At 53.9% G+C, this 19251-nt stretch overlaps 4 protein-coding genes and 3 non-coding genes across 14 annotated transcripts; 2 read left to right on the top strand and 5 right to left on the bottom strand.

Moving 5' to 3' along the window:
- Positions 1-183: 183 nt before the first annotated feature.
- On the bottom strand, positions 184-3854 carry Surf2 (surfeit 2). Its single transcript, XM_046465594.2, has 6 exons — positions 3719-3854; positions 3479-3633; positions 3002-3105; positions 1079-1261; positions 740-906; positions 184-308 (listed from the first exon to the last, which is right to left on the bottom strand). The coding sequence occupies exons 1-6, from the start codon at positions 3794-3796 to the stop codon at positions 225-227; spliced, it is 771 nt and encodes a 256-aa protein (XP_046321550.1). The 5' UTR covers positions 3797-3854; the 3' UTR covers positions 184-224.
- A 43-nt stretch (positions 3855-3897) lies between these two features.
- Positions 3898-8239, top strand: LOC124107483 (surfeit locus protein 1). 5 transcript variants are annotated; one of them, XM_046465587.1, is made up of 8 exons: positions 3898-4090; positions 5090-5223; positions 5305-5387; positions 6103-6294; positions 7354-7426; positions 7504-7666; positions 7891-7976; positions 8049-8239. In XM_046465587.1, exons 1-8 carry the CDS (start codon positions 3913-3915, stop codon positions 8085-8087), a joined length of 948 nt encoding a protein of 315 aa, XP_046321543.1. In that variant the 5' UTR covers positions 3898-3912; the 3' UTR covers positions 8088-8239. The 5 variants fall into 5 exon arrangements, with proteins under 5 accessions (XP_046321543.1, XP_046321542.1, XP_046321545.1 ...); XM_046465586.1 differs by having other exon boundaries at positions 7891-7972; XM_046465589.1 differs by lacking the exon at positions 7504-7666.
- A 182-nt stretch (positions 8240-8421) lies between these two features.
- On the bottom strand, positions 8422-11860 carry Rpl7a (ribosomal protein L7a). The gene is made up of 8 exons (XM_058585860.1): positions 11310-11860; positions 10662-11257; positions 10245-10394; positions 9941-10081; positions 9676-9755; positions 9267-9397; positions 8742-8811; positions 8422-8581 (listed from the first exon to the last, which is right to left on the bottom strand). Exons 1-8 carry the CDS (start codon positions 11858-11860, stop codon positions 8477-8479), a joined length of 1824 nt encoding a protein of 607 aa, XP_058441843.1. The 3' UTR covers positions 8422-8476.
- Positions 8888-8954, bottom strand: LOC124107575 (small nucleolar RNA SNORD36). The gene has a single exon (XR_006856469.1). It is a non-coding gene; the product is annotated as a small nucleolar RNA SNORD36 (small nucleolar RNA).
- LOC124107574 (small nucleolar RNA SNORD36) lies at positions 9824-9896 on the bottom strand. The gene has a single exon (XR_006856468.1). It is a non-coding gene; the product is annotated as a small nucleolar RNA SNORD36 (small nucleolar RNA).
- LOC124107576 (small nucleolar RNA SNORD24) lies at positions 10466-10539 on the bottom strand. The gene has a single exon (XR_006856470.1). It is a non-coding gene; the product is annotated as a small nucleolar RNA SNORD24 (small nucleolar RNA).
- Med22 (mediator complex subunit 22) lies at positions 11308-17839 on the top strand. 4 transcript variants are annotated; one of them, XM_046465595.2, is made up of 5 exons: positions 11314-11560; positions 11833-11981; positions 13754-13834; positions 14612-14820; positions 15991-17042. In XM_046465595.2, exons 2-5 carry the CDS (start codon positions 11859-11861, stop codon positions 16190-16192), a joined length of 615 nt encoding a protein of 204 aa, XP_046321551.1. In that variant the 5' UTR covers positions 11314-11560; positions 11833-11858; the 3' UTR covers positions 16193-17042. The 4 variants fall into 4 exon arrangements, with proteins under 4 accessions (XP_046321553.1, XP_046321554.1, XP_046321551.1 ...); XM_046465596.2 differs by having other exon boundaries at positions 11316-11560; positions 16900-17839; XM_046465597.2 differs by lacking the exon at positions 13754-13834 and having other exon boundaries at positions 11308-11560.
- Positions 17840-19251: the final 1412 nt, after the last annotated feature.

The following is a 19251-nucleotide window of genomic DNA, read 5'->3' on the forward strand; positions in this document are numbered from 1 at the left end:
GGAACCCCAGGCTTTGCCAAGGATACTGGCAGACCACACTCAGGGAGCAGTTGCCCTCAGAGTCCCTGCTGCCTCCTGGCTATGGGACCCCACCCAGTGCTGAGCAGGTTCCTCAGCCCTGCTTCAGGGGTAGCAAAGCCAGGAGACCAGGATGAATGGAGGGAAGATGCTGGAGACTAGACCTAGAGTTCCAAGGACACCAAAAGCTGTCCCCACAACCTTTATTAACCCGACTGCTTGAAGGAGCCAAAGCTCTTGCGCTTGTGGTGATGGTTCTTGAGCTTCTTGGTCAGTGAGTGCAGGTGCTTCTGTGGTACAGCAGAGCATTTGGTTATGGATGCTTCTGATCCCCCAGGGAGGCTCCGTACCACCCTGGCCCCCACTAGCCTGAGCAGCCAGCCTTTCTGCATTGGTTGCCCTATACTGATGGTCAGGCAGCACTGCGTGGAGCCAGGGAAAGGGAAGCACATGCAGTTCCACCCTTGTGGCTCTTGCCTCATAGCAGAAGAAGGGGCACGTGAAAGCTGAGCCCCTTCTCCCAGGTTTCTGTGCTGCAGCACATGGGCAGAACTTCCGGAGATTCAGGCTGAGGGCCAGCTGCCCTCCCTCCTGCCCCCCAGAGTGGCTCTGGCTCCTATCTATAACATTATTAGCTTGAGATTTCAAACAAACCAAAACCACAACTAGAGAAAGCTGCTTCTGGCACAAACTGGCAGTGCAGCCAGAAGTAACGGCTTACCTTTCTGCGCTTATGGACCCGCTTCAAGTCCACTTTAGCTTCTCTTCTGTCCCCTGTGCCCTTTATTCTTGGGGATTTCAGCTCCTCATTCTCTTGGTCAGTCAGAAAGGCATCAGCACCATCCAGGTCCTCAGGTCCTCCTGGGTCCTTTCTGGTGAAGAGCTCCGCTGGGATGGACAGGCACTTGGCTGAGCCCACTGCAAATGGAGCTCCACCTTCTAGGGGGTGAGGGTGGGAGCGGTGGCCAGGATCATGGAGGATGCCTACTTGGGGTGGGGGGAATGAGCCAGGAAGTCATGGAGCTGCAAGGCCAGAGTGAAGGACGGCTGTGCCACTTACGTGGATACAGGTCTGTCATGCTGTCATCACTCAGGGCTCCACTCTCATCACTGGAAAGAGGCTCCCAGAAGGCTTCTCTCAGGCCCGGTGGCTGGTTCTGGTCCACCTGGCTTTCCACCCTCCTCTTCTTGTGCAGCAGGCAGGCAGGGACATATTCCACACCTTGCTTCTGACAGTCCTCATCTGGGACACAAGCCAGCTTACTCGGGTACCCTCCCCAGCCCCAGTCCTCTGGGCACAAGGCTAACCCATGTGTACCCCAGCTCAGGCCTGACCAGGTGTGGAGGAGGAGTGGCCCAAAGACTAGAAGGTTGTACAGGTCTAACAGGCCTTGGCACTTATCCTGCAGGCCCAAGGTGAGCCCCAGTGAGGCTGCCACAGCAGCAACCTAGTCTATTACCAGCACTAAAGTCCTCCCTCTTGGTATCACAGGGGCCCCACCCTGGTGGGGCCTGAAGGACCTGGCCCTTGCTGCCCTGGGCCAGCTTAGGTGATAGGATGAGGTCCTGTGGATGAACCCTGTTCAGGGATTGCCCCAACTGATCCTGTGTATGGAGAGGACCAAGCACCCACTGTCCCTTGCCTGCAACGTCACTGCTTGCTTCTGCCCTCTCCAGAGCTCTTTCTCTACGTCCTCTCTGCTACCATTTCCTGTGGCCACAGTGGCCTTATCACCATGAGCACCTGCCTGTGGCATCTCCTCCCAAGTCCCTCAGGTCAGGTTCCAAAACGACTGTCCTGAAGTGGCTGCATTGTATCCTAGTCCCATCTCAGCTCCATCATCCATCCCTTCAACCACTTGCTCTCACAGGAACCCCCACATCCCAGTAGCTAGCACAGCTGACTAGACAAAGTCCAGGAATTGGCTGGCGGTCTCTCTGGGCCTGGCTTCTATAAAGTGCCTGCTCCAAGAAACTTGTGGGCTCTGCTTCCTCAACTTCCCATTCCACCCCCAGCATGAAAGAGGTGGCGTGGTCCCCTGAAACCTCGTCTCCCTCGCTGCTCTACAGCCATGCTTCAGAGGCCCACCTGCACCTGTCTCCTGCCCTACAGCACTCCAGCCTGGCTCTACCCCCATCAAGCCTCAGCTGCCCTAATCAAGATTGCCAGAATCCTCTAGACTATCAAACCCTGTGGCTACTTTTGTTCCCTTACCTTGACCTCCTCTCTCTGGGGCTCCCTGGTGCTCAAGCCAGCAATCCCTGGCCAGGTGAGTACCTCCAGCTCCAGGGCTGGCACCCTCCTTCCTTAAGCCACCCTGAATTCAAAACAGGCAAAGGAGCTCTCCAGCCCCTGGGGAAACCTAGTGCTTAGACATTTCCTGCCTTAAGGATGCTGTGATTTCCTCTTGTGCCCTCACTTCCCTAACCTGGCTCTGTCCCCCAAACAGAGGAGGCTGGTCCATACCTTTTCTTTCTCCAAGCCACCATCCTCTTCACCAGCTTGCTACAGTCACCTCATGCCCCTCTATTTTTGCAGGTCACACAACTGCCGGTACTAGTGCCAGCTTCCCATACTGACCAAGGCACCAAGACTCTGTGGCCTAACCTACTCACACACTGGTCTGAGGCCATCAGAGCCTCCCAGTGCCTCTGCCAACTCTGGAGCTGTGCCTGGAACACTGATCCAGCCTCAGCTGGGAAAGTAACCCAGAGGGCCGTCAGGCCTCAGTATTTTTCTTCACATACTCTTGAATTTTTTCCCCAGCCTCCTCCTGGCTTTGCATAGGTCTACCCTGGGAGTCCATGAGATCAGGGGCCACTGTCCCTCTCCTCACTGTGCCAGGACCAGGCAGGAGCCTCACCTAAGGATCACTGAAAGGTGACTGACACACTGCTTCTGCCCAGAAGGAGCACTCTGTCCCAGGGGAGGCAGGTACGCATCCAAAGACTGAGCTTGTGCTGCAAACACCTGGTGACTTACATCTCCTTAGGGCTCTCTGGTACCTCTGGCCTTGGGTATGCCTCAGCACGTGCGCAGGGGACTTGTTGATGTGGCGCAGGGTGAGTTTGCAGAACAACTGGTGCCTATGGGCAAGAAGAAAAATTTGCGGGGGCAGTTCACAGTAAAGACTGAGACCCACGCTGCTCCACTGTGGCCACATACAGGAACTGCCGCTAACCCACTGACTGTGACCTCTTCTTTCACCAGAGGGAGGCCCAGCAGCCTGCTCCAGCGCAGAGCAGAGAGAGGCCCGGCTGCACCCCTGCTCCAGGGCGGGGTGCAGCTGGAGACTGCCTGGTAAGGTGCTCCCGGAGCGGAAGCGAAAGCGGGACCCTCCCGTGACGACTGTCTCAATCACACAGTGCAGCAGCATCTAGGTTTCCCTCACGGAAAGGGCAGGGCTGCCGGGTCAGCCCCGTCGGGGGCCGCGCGCGCGAGCTCTGGGCCGCCACCTACGGGTGCTTGCTGCTAGGAACGACGTGCGGCTCGAACTCGGCGTAGTCGAAGTCCGCGGGAGCGCGCGCCAGACGCTGGTACTTCTTGCCGCGGGTGTAGACCTGCAGCTCGGGCAGGCGGCAGGGCAGCTCGTGGCCCGTCAGGGCGCAGCGCACCTGCGGGTGGGCTGCGGAATCAGCGAGATGGGCTCCCTTCGCGCCGGCCCTCCCTCCTTCCCCCAGTACCTCCTTCCCCGCGGACCCTGTCTGCGCCGGGCAGCAGCCGCAGGCTTGGGTGCTGAAGCAGGAAAGCTCGCACATCTGCAGACGGCTCGCCCATGGCCGGAAATGCAGCAGGCACCACTTGGGCGAGAACGTGGAGACGCTCCGGAAGCGATCGCTGCCGCCCCGGAAGCAGACGTTCCCGATCCGGAAGCGCCCGCGGCAGCTTGAGCGATGGCGGCGGCGGCGGCGGCGCGGTGGCTGGGGCTGCGCGCGGTGTGCGTGGGGCCGGGTCGCACTGGCGCGGAGGGCCGCGCGGGGTGGGCGCGAAGCCTCGCCGTTCCGAGCGTGCTGTTCCCGCAGGCCCCGGCCCGCGCTGCCTGGACGCGCGTCGCAGTCGCCTCGCGCGCGGGTGAGCAGGGGCGCGGTGGGCTGCAACGGGGCTGCGGGCGGCGCGGACAGCACCTCGGGCTTCCACGGTCTCCCAGCTTCAAGGCTTACCTTCAAGCACCTTGCCTTCCGTGCACGTAGTTCCGTCTTTAGATTTATGATGGGCAGTGCAGGCGAAACGCAGCTAGGACGCACTGTGAACAACTGTCCTAAGATTATGCCGCGTTTCTCTTTGTAGCACAAAGCCAACAGCGCCTGGCCAAGCTGCTTATTAACTGCCTTTTAAATACATTTTGAACTAATGTGACTAGTGCAAGTTAGTGCCACAGAATATGTCCTAACACAATGCTGAATATAAAGGCACTAGGTAAGCTGAGTGCAGCGGCGCACACGTGTGATCCCAGCGAAGATTGTAAGTTCGAGGCCAGCCTCAGCAATTTAAGGAAACTGCTTCAAAATAAAAGTATAAATGAGCCAGGCGCAGTGGCTCACGCCTGTAATCCCAGCTGCTCCAGAGGCGGAGGTAGGAGGATCGCGAGTTCAAAGCCAGCCTCAGCAAAAGTGAGGCACTAAGCAACTCAGTGAGACCCTGTCTCTAAAATACAAAATAGGGCTGGGGATGTGGCTCAGTGGTCGAGTGCCCCCTGAGTTCAATCCCCAGTACCAGTAAATAATTAACTAAAAAATATATAAATGAATAAAAAGGACAAGAGATGTAGCTTAGTGGTAGAGCACTCCTTGGTTCCCTCCTTTAAAACGTGGGATGGTTACATGGTCACAATTGGTGGCAGAACCAGTATCGATCCCTAGACCACGTTTATTTGGTCAACAGACATCTCAAGTGTGTGCTGTGGGTTAGGAGCTGGACTGGACAAGGTGCTGCTTGTTAGCTTCTTACAGCAGTTTGTTTACTCCTGTGCCACGCCTCCTGGTGGTACTGGGAGTCTTGGAGAATTGGCTGCCTCAGATCTATTTGTTTTAAGGCTTTGACCCCATGCCAGTGTTGTAAAACTCCCTCCAGGGGTGGCCTGGGGGCCAAGCAGGTGTGGCAGTTCTATGGCGGAAGCACCTGCCACAAAAACAGAAGATGACTCCTTTCTCCAGTGGTTTCTGCTTCTCATCCCTGTGACTGCCTTTGGCCTGGGGACTTGGCAGGTAAAGACTGGCATCTAGTTAGAATGGCCCTGAGCCTTTGACGGTGCTGCCATCTGCTTGGCTTATGCCCTCTTTCTGTAGGTCCAGCGTCGGAAATGGAAGCTGAAATTGATTGCAGAATTAGAGTCTAGAGTTATGGCTGATCCCGTCCCTCTGCCAGCAGAGTGAGTGTGACAGCCCATGGGGTGATCACTGAGATCAGCTGTGGGGCTCTGACTTCTCCTTCCTGTGCTATCAATCACTTCCCTGACCTCAGACAGGAGTTCTCAAAATCAGCTGTCCTGCTTGGCTTGCTGTTAACAATAGACCATCCCTGTGAAGCCATCTGAGGCCACCAGACATAGAAAAGTCTTATTTTTGATGCTGGGTTTCACTATTTTTTAGGACTTGAGGGACTCCCCACAGTGCTGACAGCCAGCCGCCTTTAGCAATGATTCTTAGTTGAATAATGTAGGCCTCACCATGAGGATAGTATTTTGAAAAGTGCCTGAAGGATTCTACTGCCCTTTCCCCATCATTTTAAAACACTCTCCTGGAGAGATGGATATATGCAGCAAAGTTGAATTTGAAGTGGATACAGTGTGCTGTATTTGACTTGCAGATGACATGGGTCCCACATCATATTTTATTAATTTTACATAAAATATTCACACAGGAATTAACACTTTTATCTTCTCATAAAAACTTTTACTCTGGTGGCACAGATTCACATTCTCACATGGCACCAAAGGGCTAGAACTGAGGACCTGGCCCTGTAGAGGGCAAGACCCGGCAGTCTTCACTGTCTGGCCCTGGTGGGGTGGTAGTTTGTAACCCACTCTAAGAGGATTTATTTTTATGCGAAACCTTGTCTACAGCTCTCTTCCCCTCTTTCTGTAGCCCAATAGAACTGCAAAATCTGGAGTATAGACCAGTTAAGGTCAGGGGGCGCTTTGATCACTCCAAAGAGCTGTACATGATGCCCCGGACCATGGTGGATCCTGCCCGGGAGGCCCGGGAAGCTGGTCGGATCTCCTCCTCAACTGAGAGTGGGGCCTATGTAGTCACCCCCTTCCTCTGCACCGACCTGGGGTGAGTAGGCCATGTGGGGTGCTGACTGGCCTGGTGGGTGCAGTCAGAGCAGATCAGTTTTCATCACCATGTCCTTCCAGCCCCCCACTCTTGGTAAGACCTTGAAATCCTAGATGCTCAGAAAGTGTCAGTGCCCTGCTAAGTTTGAAATCCCTTATTCTGATGTGAAATAAGCCATGTCAGAATACGAACATCCTTAGTCAATTCATTTTATTACTGAATAGGTTCTGTATGTTAAGCTCAGAAGGGGAGGTTGTCGTCGAGATGAGCTCTGCAGAATCAAACAGGAGCCAACACACTGTGGTGTAGGACAGCACAACAGGAAGGGCAGTTAAAATCCCCCAAATGCTTAGTGGGAGCTGAGGCGGGGAAGGTTAACACTCGAGGTAGCAAATGGGACGAACTTCCAGAAAAAGAGGAGTGCACGTTAAGATACCTGGGGCTCCTGTTTAGTCCATGTTCCAGTTCTGGGGTGGTGCCCAAAAGCTGCATGACCAGCAGGTTGTGTGCCAGGGCTGCTTCAGTGGCCACCCTGGTTAGGAGGGGGCTGCAGCGGGAGAGATGGTCCCTGAGCTCTGGCCATGGTAATGTGGGTCACCAGTTGCATACTGCTGGAGTGGAGCACAAGGAAGGAAAGCAACAGAGCAGGCTGTGCACCACAAACTGCAAATAGGGCTAGAGAGTGGTGGTTGGTGGAGGGGAGATTTTCCCATCAAGAAAGGCACTAGGGCCAGATTTGTTATCCCAGGACCAAAGCCAGTCTCAGCAAGGCGAGGCACTAAGCACCTCATTGTATAATACACAATAGGGCTGGGGATGTGGCTCAGTGGTCAAATGCCAGAGTTCAATCCCTGGTTATCACCCACCCCACAAGGAAGGGGCACAAGGGGTTGCTGGAGTGTACTCTATGGATAGTCCTCAACCAGATCCCCAGTACTACAAAACCCCCCAAAAGACATGCAGGATTCTTCCTTGGTCCTAAAGCTATGCTGTAGGTGCCCAAGCGACAATTCTATGCAAAAACTTTTCTGTGTTTGAAAGTGCTTTTTATTACCCTAGAGTCACTATTCTGGTAAACCGAGGGTTTGTCCCAAGGAAGAAAGTGAATCCTGAAACTCGGCAGAAAGGCCAGGTAAGGGATGGATATGGGTCTTTGGTCATTTCCCTGTTGCAAGCCTCTGTGAAGAGGAACCTCATCTTCCTTTTTAGGTTGAGGGAGAAGTGGACCTAGTCGGGATGGTGAGGCTTACAGAAACCAGGAAGCCCTTTGTTCCCGAGAATAATCCAGAAAGGAACCATTGGCATTACCGGGACCTGGAGGCCATGGCTAGGGTCACAGGCGCAGACCCCATTTTTATTGATGCCGACTTCCGTATGTTGAAACCAGCCCTCCCCCAGAATAAGTATCCCTGCCTTTTCTTGGCCCAGCTGTGCTGTATTCTAGGGTATGTGTTAGGGGGTGGGGCAAGACACCAAGAAACACTTGAAGGGCGATGGGTTATGGGTCAAGTAACAACCTGAGGATGGCTGTGCCAAGGCAGCTAGCTGTTGGGAAGCAGCAGCAGAGGTGAGGACAGGGGCCCACTGTCTTTGCAGAGAGCACAGTCCCTGGAGGACCCATCGGAGGTCAAACCAGAGTCACTCTGCGGAATGAACACATGCAGTACATCATTACCTGGTCAGTTGTACTGCCCCTGGTCCCCTCTTTTTAGTGCACTTCACAGCCTAACAGCTTAATTTTCTTTCAACCTAAGGTATGGACTATGTGCAGCTACATCATACCTGTGGTTTAAGAAATTCCTGCGCCGGACACCTGGCATATGAAGAAGTCAGTACAGAATGGTCCCTAAATAATCAGAAGGTCCCTGCATAGATGGCATTTCAAGAAACTTGATTTTACTGGATCATGTATCATCAGTATAAATAAATGCTTTATAGACTCACATTCATTGCTACCTTAAATAAGACAGTGACTGGTCAATCACAAAACCCTGGCTTGGTTTCTGAGCATTTTACTGCTATATACAGCCTTTTCATGCAAGTTACACAATGAGTTTCTAAAGCTCTCATGTTACGGGGCATGCCCTTGCTACTGCCTGAAACACATTTATTGCCTTCAGTCCAAGACACTGGATGAAGGACAATTTATTATTTTTATGTACAGAAATGCAACAGCATACATTTATCCCAGTTTAGTGGCGAGTTCTTTAGCCTTTGCCTTTTCCAGCTTGGCAATGCGAGCCACAGATTTTGGACCCAGGACATTGCCTCCCCAGTGGCGACGGATCTGAAATGAAAAGAGAAGCAGTCAGCTTGGCCTGCCGTCTCCCAAGGATTAACACTTGGGAGTTTTGGTTTGCCTTGGTCATTTCAAGCACACAGAGTTGAGTCAGCCAGTCCCTTGAAAGCTCGATTCACCCAAGAAGAGTACTTGGGTAGTTTCTTACCTCATCATATCTGTCATTGTAGTTGGTTCTGATAGCTTCCACCAACTTAGCCAGAGCTCCTTTGTCTTCCCTGGGTAGGGGAGAAAAGGTGGGCTTTCAGTTTGTTACCTTTTAGGAAATTCCATTTTTAGTTCCAAATAAGCCCTTTTGCCTCAGATATAACATGACCACACGATTCATTCAGGTGAAGAAATTCTTAACCATCATAGGCAAAAGGTGAAATATGTATGTTCATTAAGCTAGAACATTGGTCTTTTTAATGGAAGAGGGGTTACTGGGGATTGAACTCAGGGACACTATCAGTGAGCCACACTTTAAGCCCTATTTTGTATTTTATTTAGACAGGGTCTCACTTGAGTCACTTAGCACCTCACCATTGCTGAGGCAGACTTTGAATTCATGATCCTCCTGCCTCAGCCTCACGAGCTGCTGGGATTACAGGCGTGCGCCACCTCGCCAGGCAAACATTGGTCTTAAAATGTCTTAAGGGAGCAAATGGACTGGGGGTTGGGGCTACACACTTACGAGTTAACCTGTGTGAAGGCAACAGTGGTGCATGTCTTCCTGTGAACCAGACGTCCCAGCCTAGCCTTCCCCTTGATGATGCAGTAAGGGACTCCCATCTTGCGACACAGGGCAGGCAGGAAGACAACCAGCTGGAAGAAAGCACTGGCTGGAAAGTGTGTTTTGACCAAAGCAGTCCCTCAAGAGATCTAGGTTGGCCATTGCTCAAGTATATGCACTTCAAGGTCTAATTCAGCAAAAGGCTTGCATCATTGCAAGAGCCAGACATGATCTGGATCACTTGTCAGTGCTGTCCTCAATTAAGGGGACTATCCTTGTCACCCACTTTGGTCTTATTATGCCAGACTCATCATTAAGTCTGTTCCACCCTGGTTTCAGTAATCAGTGTTTAAAAATATGCCCAACCCACCTCGATGGGATCCACATCATGCGCGATCACTACCAGCTGAGCCTTCTTGTTCTCCACCAAGGTGGTGACAGTATTGACCCCTGCAAAACGCAAACACTCTGTGAGCAGTCAGACATGGCTCTGGTGACAGAAAACAATTGTAATGAGCTGTGACTCAGTGTTAAAAAGCTCGGATTTCAACCCTCACAGTGATTTCGGGTGAAACTGATGCATCATAGCACAGCCTACCCCACTTTTTGCCCCCTCTACAGAAAGGCCCATTCACCTGCTCGAAGGACAGGTGGTCTCTTTGTGGGAACATCCCCTTTGCCAGCAGCCTTCTTCTCAGCCCGGGCCAACAGCCTCTGCTTCTTTTCCTGCTTGGTCTCAGGTCTGTACTTGTGGGCAAGCTTAAGCAGCTGGGTGGCTGGGAAAGCATTCTTCAGTTAGGCTCAGTAACACAACATAAATGCCTTAATGATGGTACTACATAAGAACCGAGTAGAAAAAACTCTAGAGCCACATGTCACATCTTTCCAGTTAGGCCAGCTCCTTGTTCGGAGTGACGCTGGTACATCCCAGAGTCCCACCTGTTTGGCGGTCCAAGGCCTGGGTGAACTGGTTAATCGCAGGAGGCACTTTCAGCCGCTTATAGAGAATAGCCCTTTGCCGCTGCAGCCGGATGTAGCGGGGCCATTTTACAAAGCGGGTAAGGTCCCTTTTGGGCTGGATGTCCTGTCCTGGGAAGTAAAGGGCAACACTTTCAGTAAGGCTGACTGGTGTCAGGTTTCCGCCTCGGGTCTGGGTGCTGTGCATCAGCGATCTTGGTGGTCTAAATGTCATCACCATCTCTCAGATAGCAAATATTCTTTCACATCATCTGCACGCACACGCCTCGGACCGGAGACAGCACCCCTTCCCTCTACAGCGGGAGCTCCTCCCCCAGCACCACACGGCGGACCAGCCCGCTCCCTGGGGGCCCCACCCTCGGGGCCGTCTGCGCTCACCGATGCCGAAGTTCTTCGGCCTCTTCTCGAAGAGCGGGTTCACTACCTTCTTAGCCTCCTGCTTCTTGACCACGGCGGGGGCCGGGGCCACCTTCTTGCCCTTGGCCTTCTTTCCCTTCGGCTGCGCAGGGGAAGAGCCAGTTAGTCGGCGCCGCTCTCGCGCCCCCAGGCCCGCACGGCACTGCTCGCGCCCCCGTTCCCCCACGTGCGCATCGGCCCGGGGCACCCGCACGGTCGGGCTGCTCCGCGGCGTGGCTCGGAGGCGGAGTCCGAGGCAGCAACCGTAGCCGCCTAAGCCTCGGCCCGCCCAAGTCCCGTACTGCGGCGCTATGCTCCCCGCTGGCCCAACTCCTCTGTGCCAAGCCCAGTAGGGCTCCAGTAGGGCTCCACTAGCGCCGAGCGGAGCCGCGGACCCGCGCTGCCGTGTCCCGAAGCGGATGACGGCGGATGAAACCCGGACCCAGATCCGGGGCCAGACGTTGCACCACGACTCACCATCTTGGTAGGCAGGAGGAGAGAGAAAGAAGAAGGGATTGTGGGTAATAAGTAACCGGCCTCGGATATCGCGATAGCCGGCGCGTTCGCGGGATTTCGAACTTAAAGCGACAGGACTCCTTAAAGCCTACCGTGTGGGGGGGGGGGGAGGGCCTAGCGCGGCGCGTGCGCGGCTGGTGACGCTCTCGGCCAGAGGCCGGGCGACCGTTGAGAGCTCGCTGGGAGTTGCTCTTGCAGGCGTGGGCGCCTGTGTTGCCGGGCCGACTTTCCTTCCCTCCCGCCCAGAGACTCCGCTCCTTCGCGGCCCGCGGCCCAGGCCCGAGTCTGCGGTGTGTGCCCGAGCTGGGCGGCGTGACCAGAGCTGCGGGCCAGGCCACGCAGGCCTTCGCCGGCTGACGCCCGTGGTGAGCGCGGCGAGCGGAAGAGGGGCGCAGGGTCAGAGGGACCCGGGTGGGGGCCCGAGAAGGAGCCCGGCCGCCGCCGGGCGGGGCGCATGTGCCAGCCCCGAACGGCGCGGTCCGCGCGGTCCGGGGCAGGCAGTGGGTGCCTCGGGTGCTGGGGCGAAGAGAGGTGCACCCGAGGAGCGCCGCGGCCCCGGCGGCGCCCGCCTGCGGAGATGGATCCGTGTCTGCTGGGCGAGGGTGGCTAAGTTCAGTCTTGTACTCTCTGGTGACAGGCCCCGCTACGCGTCCGAGGCCGACCATGGCCCAGCAGAGAGCCCTGCCCCAGAGCAAGGAGACGCTGCTGCAGTCTTACAACAAGCGGCTCAAGGATGATGTCAAGTCCATCATGGACAACTTCACCGAGATCATCAAGACCGCCAAGGTGGGGATGCTGCCCTGGCCTCAGAGAACGAGGGAGAGCAGGGACTGAGCCGCTCTGCTTAATGGTTTTTGACCAGCACCCGTGTCTGTGGGGGCTGCACTCTGTGACCGGTGGGGATGCTGCGGGAAACAGGTTTTTGTCCCCGTGGAGAAAACGTTTTGGGCTGGAGTGGCGTGCTGTAGTAACAAACATGTCAACAGATAAGTAAATGAGCCAAATACTTAAAAGCCTTGGTAGAGTAATAGGGAATTTTGGCCTAGTTGCTGAGCTTCCAAGGCCAGTGCTTACTAGCCATGTGGGTTTGATGGAGACCCCATGCCTCTGTGCCTCAGTTTCCTCTGTGGTGTGGGTCCTTGAGATTAGATTAATTTATCTGTGTAAAGTAGTTATCACAGGGCCTGGCACAGAGCAAGTGACCCAAACCCTGTAGCTGTTGCTAATGAGTGTGAACAGGTGGCGGGCAGGCAAGAAGCGGGGCGGGGCACCTCTCCAGGCAGGCAAAGCAGTCAGTGTCTTGCCAGGGTCAGGTAAGTCCACTGACTGCTGCAGTAACACCACATGGAGCGGGATCTTTCCAGACCTCTGCAGACGTAGCTGGCTTAGTCAGTAATAGTAATGATGAGAGTTCCTGTTGATTTAGCACCATGTCAGGTTGTGCTGAGGGCTCTATGCTGTCCTGTGCAATCTTTGTAAGGACTTTGAGGCAAGGGCCCTTGTCCTTTCCACACCTCAGAGGAGGAAACTAACATCCAGAGTTCTCAGCAATTTGCCCAATCACTTGGCCAATAATAGCAGAGCCAGGATTGTCTCAGGAGGTCTGCCTCTTATTGTTGAGGGTGTCCTAACACCCTTGCCCTGCCCTGTCCCTCACAAGGCTTGTCAGAAGCCATGCCCAGGTTGACAGCCAGGACTTTAGAGCCAGCAATGCTGAGCTGGCCTCCTGGCTCCTCAGTTTATTTCTGAGACAGCTTGGGCTCAGTGAGGTCTATCCCAGCATCAAGGTAACCTGTCTGTAAGCAGGAACAGCAGCACAGCTCCTGTGAAATTTCGTGAGAGAAAATGGTCAACCAGTGGTGCTTAATGTGAGGCCTAACATTCAGGAAATGGACACTTAAAACATTCTTCATCCTTTATTCTGTAGTTCCAACAGTTTGCTTAGTGCCATCAAGTGACACTAATCTCTGGCAAACAGGGTTTTACACCCCCAAAAAAGTTCTGGCCAAGGCTGCGCATAATAGTGCATGCCTGTAATCCCAGATACTTGGGAAGCTGAGGTAGGAGGATTGCAAGTTTGAGGCCAGCCTGAGCAACTTAGCAGGACTGTGTCTCAAAGCATAAAATAAAAAGGGCTGGGATTGTGGCTCAATGGTGGAGCACTTGCCTAGCATGTGTGAGGCACTGGGTTAATTTCTCAGCACCGTATGTAAATAAATAAAATAAAGGTCCATTGACAACTAAAATAGTTAAAGGGCGCAGGGTGCTGGGGATATAGCTCAGTGGTAGTTCCCAGTACAGGGGGAGGGGGAAAAAGTCTTGGCCAAGTTAGTTAAGACACCTCTCTACATCTGGCAGTGTCCGTTTGTCTTGGAGAAAGTGCCAGTTGTCTTCCATAGAAAAGAACAGAGTTCATTGAATCTCGTGATTAGAGCACCAGCGCCAGGTGGTAGAAGGCAGGATACACTATAGCAATGTGGGTATGGGAAGCCAAGTCAGGCCAGCAGTGGGGACTCCATGACTGCCAACTGGGCTGATTCTTTTTTGTTTGCCCCCAGATTGAGGATGAGACGCAGGTGTCTCGGGCTACTCAGGGTGAACAGGACAATTACGAGATGCACGTGCGGGCTGCCAACATCGTGAGTTATGTGGAGAGCACGACTGGGACTCCAGAGGGTCATGGGTTTGTGGTTGGAGTATAGGTCTTCTGCCCTCTTTCTACCTGCAACAGAAGGACAATGCAGGGGTGCTGGGTCTCATCTGTTGGCAGCTTTTGAGAATGGGGTCGGGGCAAATCACTTCTCAGGAGATTGTCCCCAAGAGAGCTGCTGGGAAGGGGCAAGGCGGGTAGTCTGCTAAGTCCATTCTGTGACTTTGGGTGCCAGGAAGATAGAGATGCTGCTGATGTGAAAGTTGCTTGAGTCCAGATTGAAAAGGCACATTGCCGAGGGAACCAGCTGTCTGTGCAATGTGATCCTCCTGGAGTCATGGGGAAACCCAGCTAGCCAGAGTTTCTGCAGGTGTGCCCATGGATGAGTGTGGGAAAAGGCCCCCTAGGAATCCTGCCCAACTGGCAGCTGTGCTTCTCAGGGAAGAGTAGGGCAGGAGGCAAAACAGGATATAGGCTTCTCTATGGGGTTGAGTTGGATAAGCAGGATGTGCTTGTGCCTGACTGGTCAGATTGGAGATGGGTCCTGTGGGGGTAGAAACAGAGGTTGATGGGAAGGTTTGGGGAGAAAGCTTATCTCGTGCTGTTCAAGGCGGGTCAGCTTCACAGATGACCCTGTGCGGTTGGGTCTGTCGTCCCCACCTTGCAAACAAAGAAGCTGAGTCTCCCAGGGAGGCACTACTGGTCCAGGGTCAACCACAAGACCCCCATTCCCTCAACCTGTGACTACCCTGATTCTATGCTGCAGGTACGGGCAGGAGAATCCCTGATGAAGCTGGTGTCTGATCTCAAGCAATTCCTGATCCTCAACGACTTCCCATCGGTGAATGAGGCCATTGACCAGCGAAACCAGCAGCTGCGCGCTCTGCAGGAAGAGTGTGACCGCAAGCTCATCACCCTGAGGGACGAGGTCTCCATCGACCTATACGAGCTGGAGGAGGAGTATTATTCGTCCAGGTACAAATAGGGCTGGACTCCGTGCAGGAAGGAGCCTGCCTACTTGGGCCTGGCCTGGAAAGTCTCTCTGTTTTTTCACAAACGTGCCTGGTCTTGGCTCTGCTGCCCATGTTCCAAAGCAGAGTCCCTGGCCAGCATGATCAATTAACAGACAGTTCACAGCCACTGCCGGGGCCCTGGTCTCTCCCTCAGTGCAGTGGGATGAGAATCACAGGACATCTGGTGTTGGGGAGGTTGAGTCTGGAGAACAGTGTCCTAGGGGCTGGGCCTAGCGGCTCTTGGTTCTTGAATCCATATGTAGATGTGGCAGCCAAGCCTGGGCTGGCCCCTCAGCGTCCCACAGGCCCACATCCATGTCCAGGATGCCACTGTTTGCCTTAGGATGCAGCTACAGGTGTATGCTGTTGAATCCCGTGGTGTGGAGGTGGGGCAGCCATGGCAGGGAGGAGGAAGGAGCCAGCAGACTTCCTTAGCAGCCAGGGCCTCATGCTTGGGTGCCTGGTATCTGGTCTGCTCAGTCTTATTCATGGAGCTGGAGACTCCTGCATGCCAGCCTCAGCAGTAGTAGGACCCATCAACCTAGCCAGCATGGGGCCACTCAGAATCCTAACACCTGAGTCTGTGAGCCTGAGGGGTCCCACAGAAATCAGAGTCCAGTGTGATGTATATGGGGGGAAGCTCAGGCTAGACACAGGGGCCTTGCAGCTCTGTCCCACTAGCTTGGAAGTCAAGATTCAGTCCAGCAGTTTCAAAAACTATCCACTAAATCTCCTCCCTCCCTGCTCATGAATTTAAAATGTAATGGCATAGTGAGTGGTACGCTTCTGTAATCCCCACAACTTGGGAGGCTGAGTCAGGAGAACCGGAAGTTCAAGGCCTGTGTTGGCAATTCAGTGAGACTCTCTCAAAAAGAACTGGGGGGATGGGGTTGTGGCTCAGTGGTAAAGCAGTTGCTTGGCATGTGTGAGGCACTGTGTTTGATTCTCGGCACAACAAATAAATAAATAAATGTCCATCAACAACTAATAAAATATTAAGGAAAAAAAATCCAAAGATTTTAAAAAAAGGACTGGGGCTATAGTTAAGTGGTAGAGCATCCTTGGGTTCCACCCCCCAGTACAATGAAAAAAAAAAAATAAATAAAATAAAATGTTCCTTTCTGACCCACAGAGGCCTTGCTACGGAGTCAAATGGCCTGTGGGGCCAGTCTATGTCTCTCCCACAGGAAACCTGTCTTCTCCAGCCAGCCTGCCCTTCCCATGTCCCTGTGGTGAAGCTCTGGCCTCTGCTTAGGTGTTCACTTCAGCAATCTGGGCTTCGCCATGCCGGGGCCAGGGGGTTTCATCCTCCCCTCTCCTTCCTCTGTGCCTAGTGACCTGCTGGCCACTCTGGCCTCCCTCTGCGTGGGCTGCTCCTGCCTATACTCTGTCTGCTCACTGCTTGCTCTTTCTGGCTCTGCTTCCTTTTCCACTCCTGGGGATGCCACTCAGTGCCCGGGTGGTTCTGAGCCTGAATGCTGAGGGCAGATGCAGAGGCCAGAGCCACTGCGTTTTAGACAGCTGTGGGCACGACCTTGCTCTGAGTGGTTCCTGCCAGGACTGATGAGCCACTCCTTGCCTCAAGTATTCCTTGCGAGGTGGGAAACCACAGAGAGCCCAGCAAGTCCTAAGGCCGGAGCAGCAGTGTGGGGATGTGCAGGGCCTGTTTTCCTGATAATCATCCCGTTTAGGTCAAGTCGTAGGCAGGGTCTCTGCTGTCAAGGCTCTTTACAGTCTGATGACCTCCCTAGCCAGGGAGGGGATGGGCAGCCAGGCTGGGAGGGGACCTTCAGAGAGGCCCATGTGGAATTGCTCAGCAAGTTGAAAGTTGGAGGTCCTGCTGAGCCTCTCCGGATGCAAGGGTGGTCCCTGTGGCCCCTCTCTCAGCCAGGCCTGCTGCAGAGGGGCAACCACAGATAGAAGGGAAGGCAAGTTGGGGTGGTGTTCATGTTCTTAACTCTGCTTCCATCTTGCTTTCCCCTCCCCTGGCTTTCCTCTTGCCTGCTCCTGTCCCTCCCTGGGGTTTCTGGTGGTGGAAAAGCTCAAGTCTTTGCGAAGCTAATGACCTGCCTCTGTGCGAAGCTTACTGGAGGCTGGACCTCGACACAGACTCCGCTGATGGTCTCTCAGCCCCTCTGCTGGCGTCCCCGGAGCCCGGTGTTGGCCCTCTGCAGGCTGCAGCCCCTGCCCACTCACACACTGGTGGCTCTGGCCCCACAGAGCATGCCTGAGCTTCTCAGGGCCACTCTCCCCAGATCCCTAGTTCATCAGGAACAAATCCAGGGTTCTGCCCTGGATGTTCACCACAGCCTTGTTTCTCTCAGCCTCCACTTCCAGTTGAGTACTCTAGGACCCCCTGTGGCCTCCTTTAACTGGCCAGGCCAGGGTCAGCCCCAGGACAGTTGGGGAAAGTTGTTCAGGGTGGCCCACCATGTCTAGCTGCTACCTTCCTGACTGACCAGGTCAGAGAAAGTTGGTCTTGTCGAGGACCTGGACTGTGGGGCAGCGATGATGCAGGATACCAGGAAGACAACCTGTGAATGTATTTAAAATTGGGAGGGGAGCTAGGTGTGGTATGCACATCTGTAACCCCAGCAACTCAGGAACCTTGAAGCAGCAGGATTGTGAGTTCAAGGCCAGCCTGGCAAAAAAAATGGGGATGTAGCTTAGCTCAGTGGTAAAGCACCCCTGGGTTCAATCCTCAGTAATCCCCCAACACACACACACAGAAAAAAAAGGGAGGGGAATGCTTAGTGGAGAGCAGTAGCCAAGCCCTTAAGCCTTGGCTCCTGTGCAGAGACCTGCTTACTGCATCTTTCCCCGAGCACAGATGTACCTGCTGTATGTAGACTGCCTGCCTCCGGAAGGCTGTGTGAGCAGATGGCCCACTCACAAGGCAGCCTGCCAGGGCTTCTTCCTGAATTCTGTTATGTCTGTTTTGCTACTTTTGTAATGAAACTTAAAATAAAAATACCACCTTGTGTGTTGGTTCCTCTCTTTCTCACTTCTGGTCAGTCTAATACTGCCCTTGGACTCCTAGCAGCTTCTGCATAACTCCTTGCTCTGCCTGGATGGCTTTGGGCTCCAGCCTCCTGGGTGCTCCCAGTAGGTCTTGAATGTTTGGTGAATGAATGGAAAACTTGCTGTTGCACATCACATGGTTCGGGAATCAGTACTTGGGTGTCATGTACTTCTTAATGCCACTGAGTCTGTGCTGCTACACCTGCATTTCAGAGAGAAAGAGGACACAGGCTTGCAAGAGGTGAGCTGTGCCTATGGCCACAGAGTTGGGAAGTGAAGTGACAAACAGGATTTGAACTCTTAGGAGCCAGACCTGTTAGGTGCAGGGCAGGCTGAATGTCAGCTGCAGGATAACCTGGGGAATTCTAACTCCGCTCTGTCTGGTCCTTTATCACCTGTTTGTGTCAAGGCTCAAAAGTCGACCCCCCACCCATCTGATGCGACAGAAACCCACATTTGACCCCTGTCGCATCTGCCTGAAGGCAGATGACACCTGTAGCAACTACTGTGATCCAATTTTGTAAGCCAACAAGGCAGCTTGCACACCAAGAGACCCCATTAGATTTGGACTACAAAAACTCCTGCTGGGCCCCCTCTCTTGCTCTTTTTTCTCTCTTTGCTGCCCCACTTCTTGTCTTTCCCCGCTCTTTCTCTCTTTTTCTCACTGCTGCAATAAAGATCTCTTGGTCTCTCCCAGTGTTGTGGTCACTTTCAAGACCTAGTACCTTTTTGGTACCACGCCTACCTTTGACATGCAGAGACTACAGTGCTAAGGTGGCTGCAGTGGTGGTAGACCAAAGACTAGGGCTGCATCCAGTGGCTATCCACCTGCTTCACCTCCTTCCCATGAGGAAGATCACTGTTCCTGATATTGGCAGCCCAGGATCCAGCTTTGAGGAACTGCAGCCTGTCACCAGGGAGCCCCAGACCTCAGGAGCTGGCAAGTGGGAAAGTGGGGGGGGGGGGGTCAGAAACTTGCTCCGAGGGAGTTTTTATTGATAAGATGTGGGGTGGTCTCCAGCATTTTAACTGTCGGAAGTTTCTACGGAGCCGCTAAGGAGAAAAGGAGTCCCCTACACCTGGAAGCTGAGAGTTGGGGGAAGGGGACTGGAAAGAACTGGCCCCGATGAGGGTCTTGAATAACCTAGAAACATCTTTCCAATCATGAATTTAATGTGCTGCTTCAACACTATTTCCCATTCAAAAGCGGAGGGGTTTCTTCTGCCTCCACATCCCGCAGTCTCTCGAGCCTGTGTCGGAGGGGTTGTCTCCTAACACGCCTAACGCGTGTTAGGGCAGTCGGTGGCCGCCACGTGACCAGCCCCGCTCAACGCCGGGCTCCAACGCGCGGCAGGGGCTGGGCGGAGTGAGG

Source organism: Marmota monax, unplaced genomic scaffold (assembly GCF_021218885.2).
Source record: "Marmota monax isolate L192 unplaced genomic scaffold, Marmota_monax_Labrador192_F-V1.1 WCK01_AAM20220418_F8-fsc00167, whole genome shotgun sequence".
NCBI classification, from domain to species: domain Eukaryota; kingdom Metazoa; phylum Chordata; class Mammalia; order Rodentia; family Sciuridae; genus Marmota; species Marmota monax.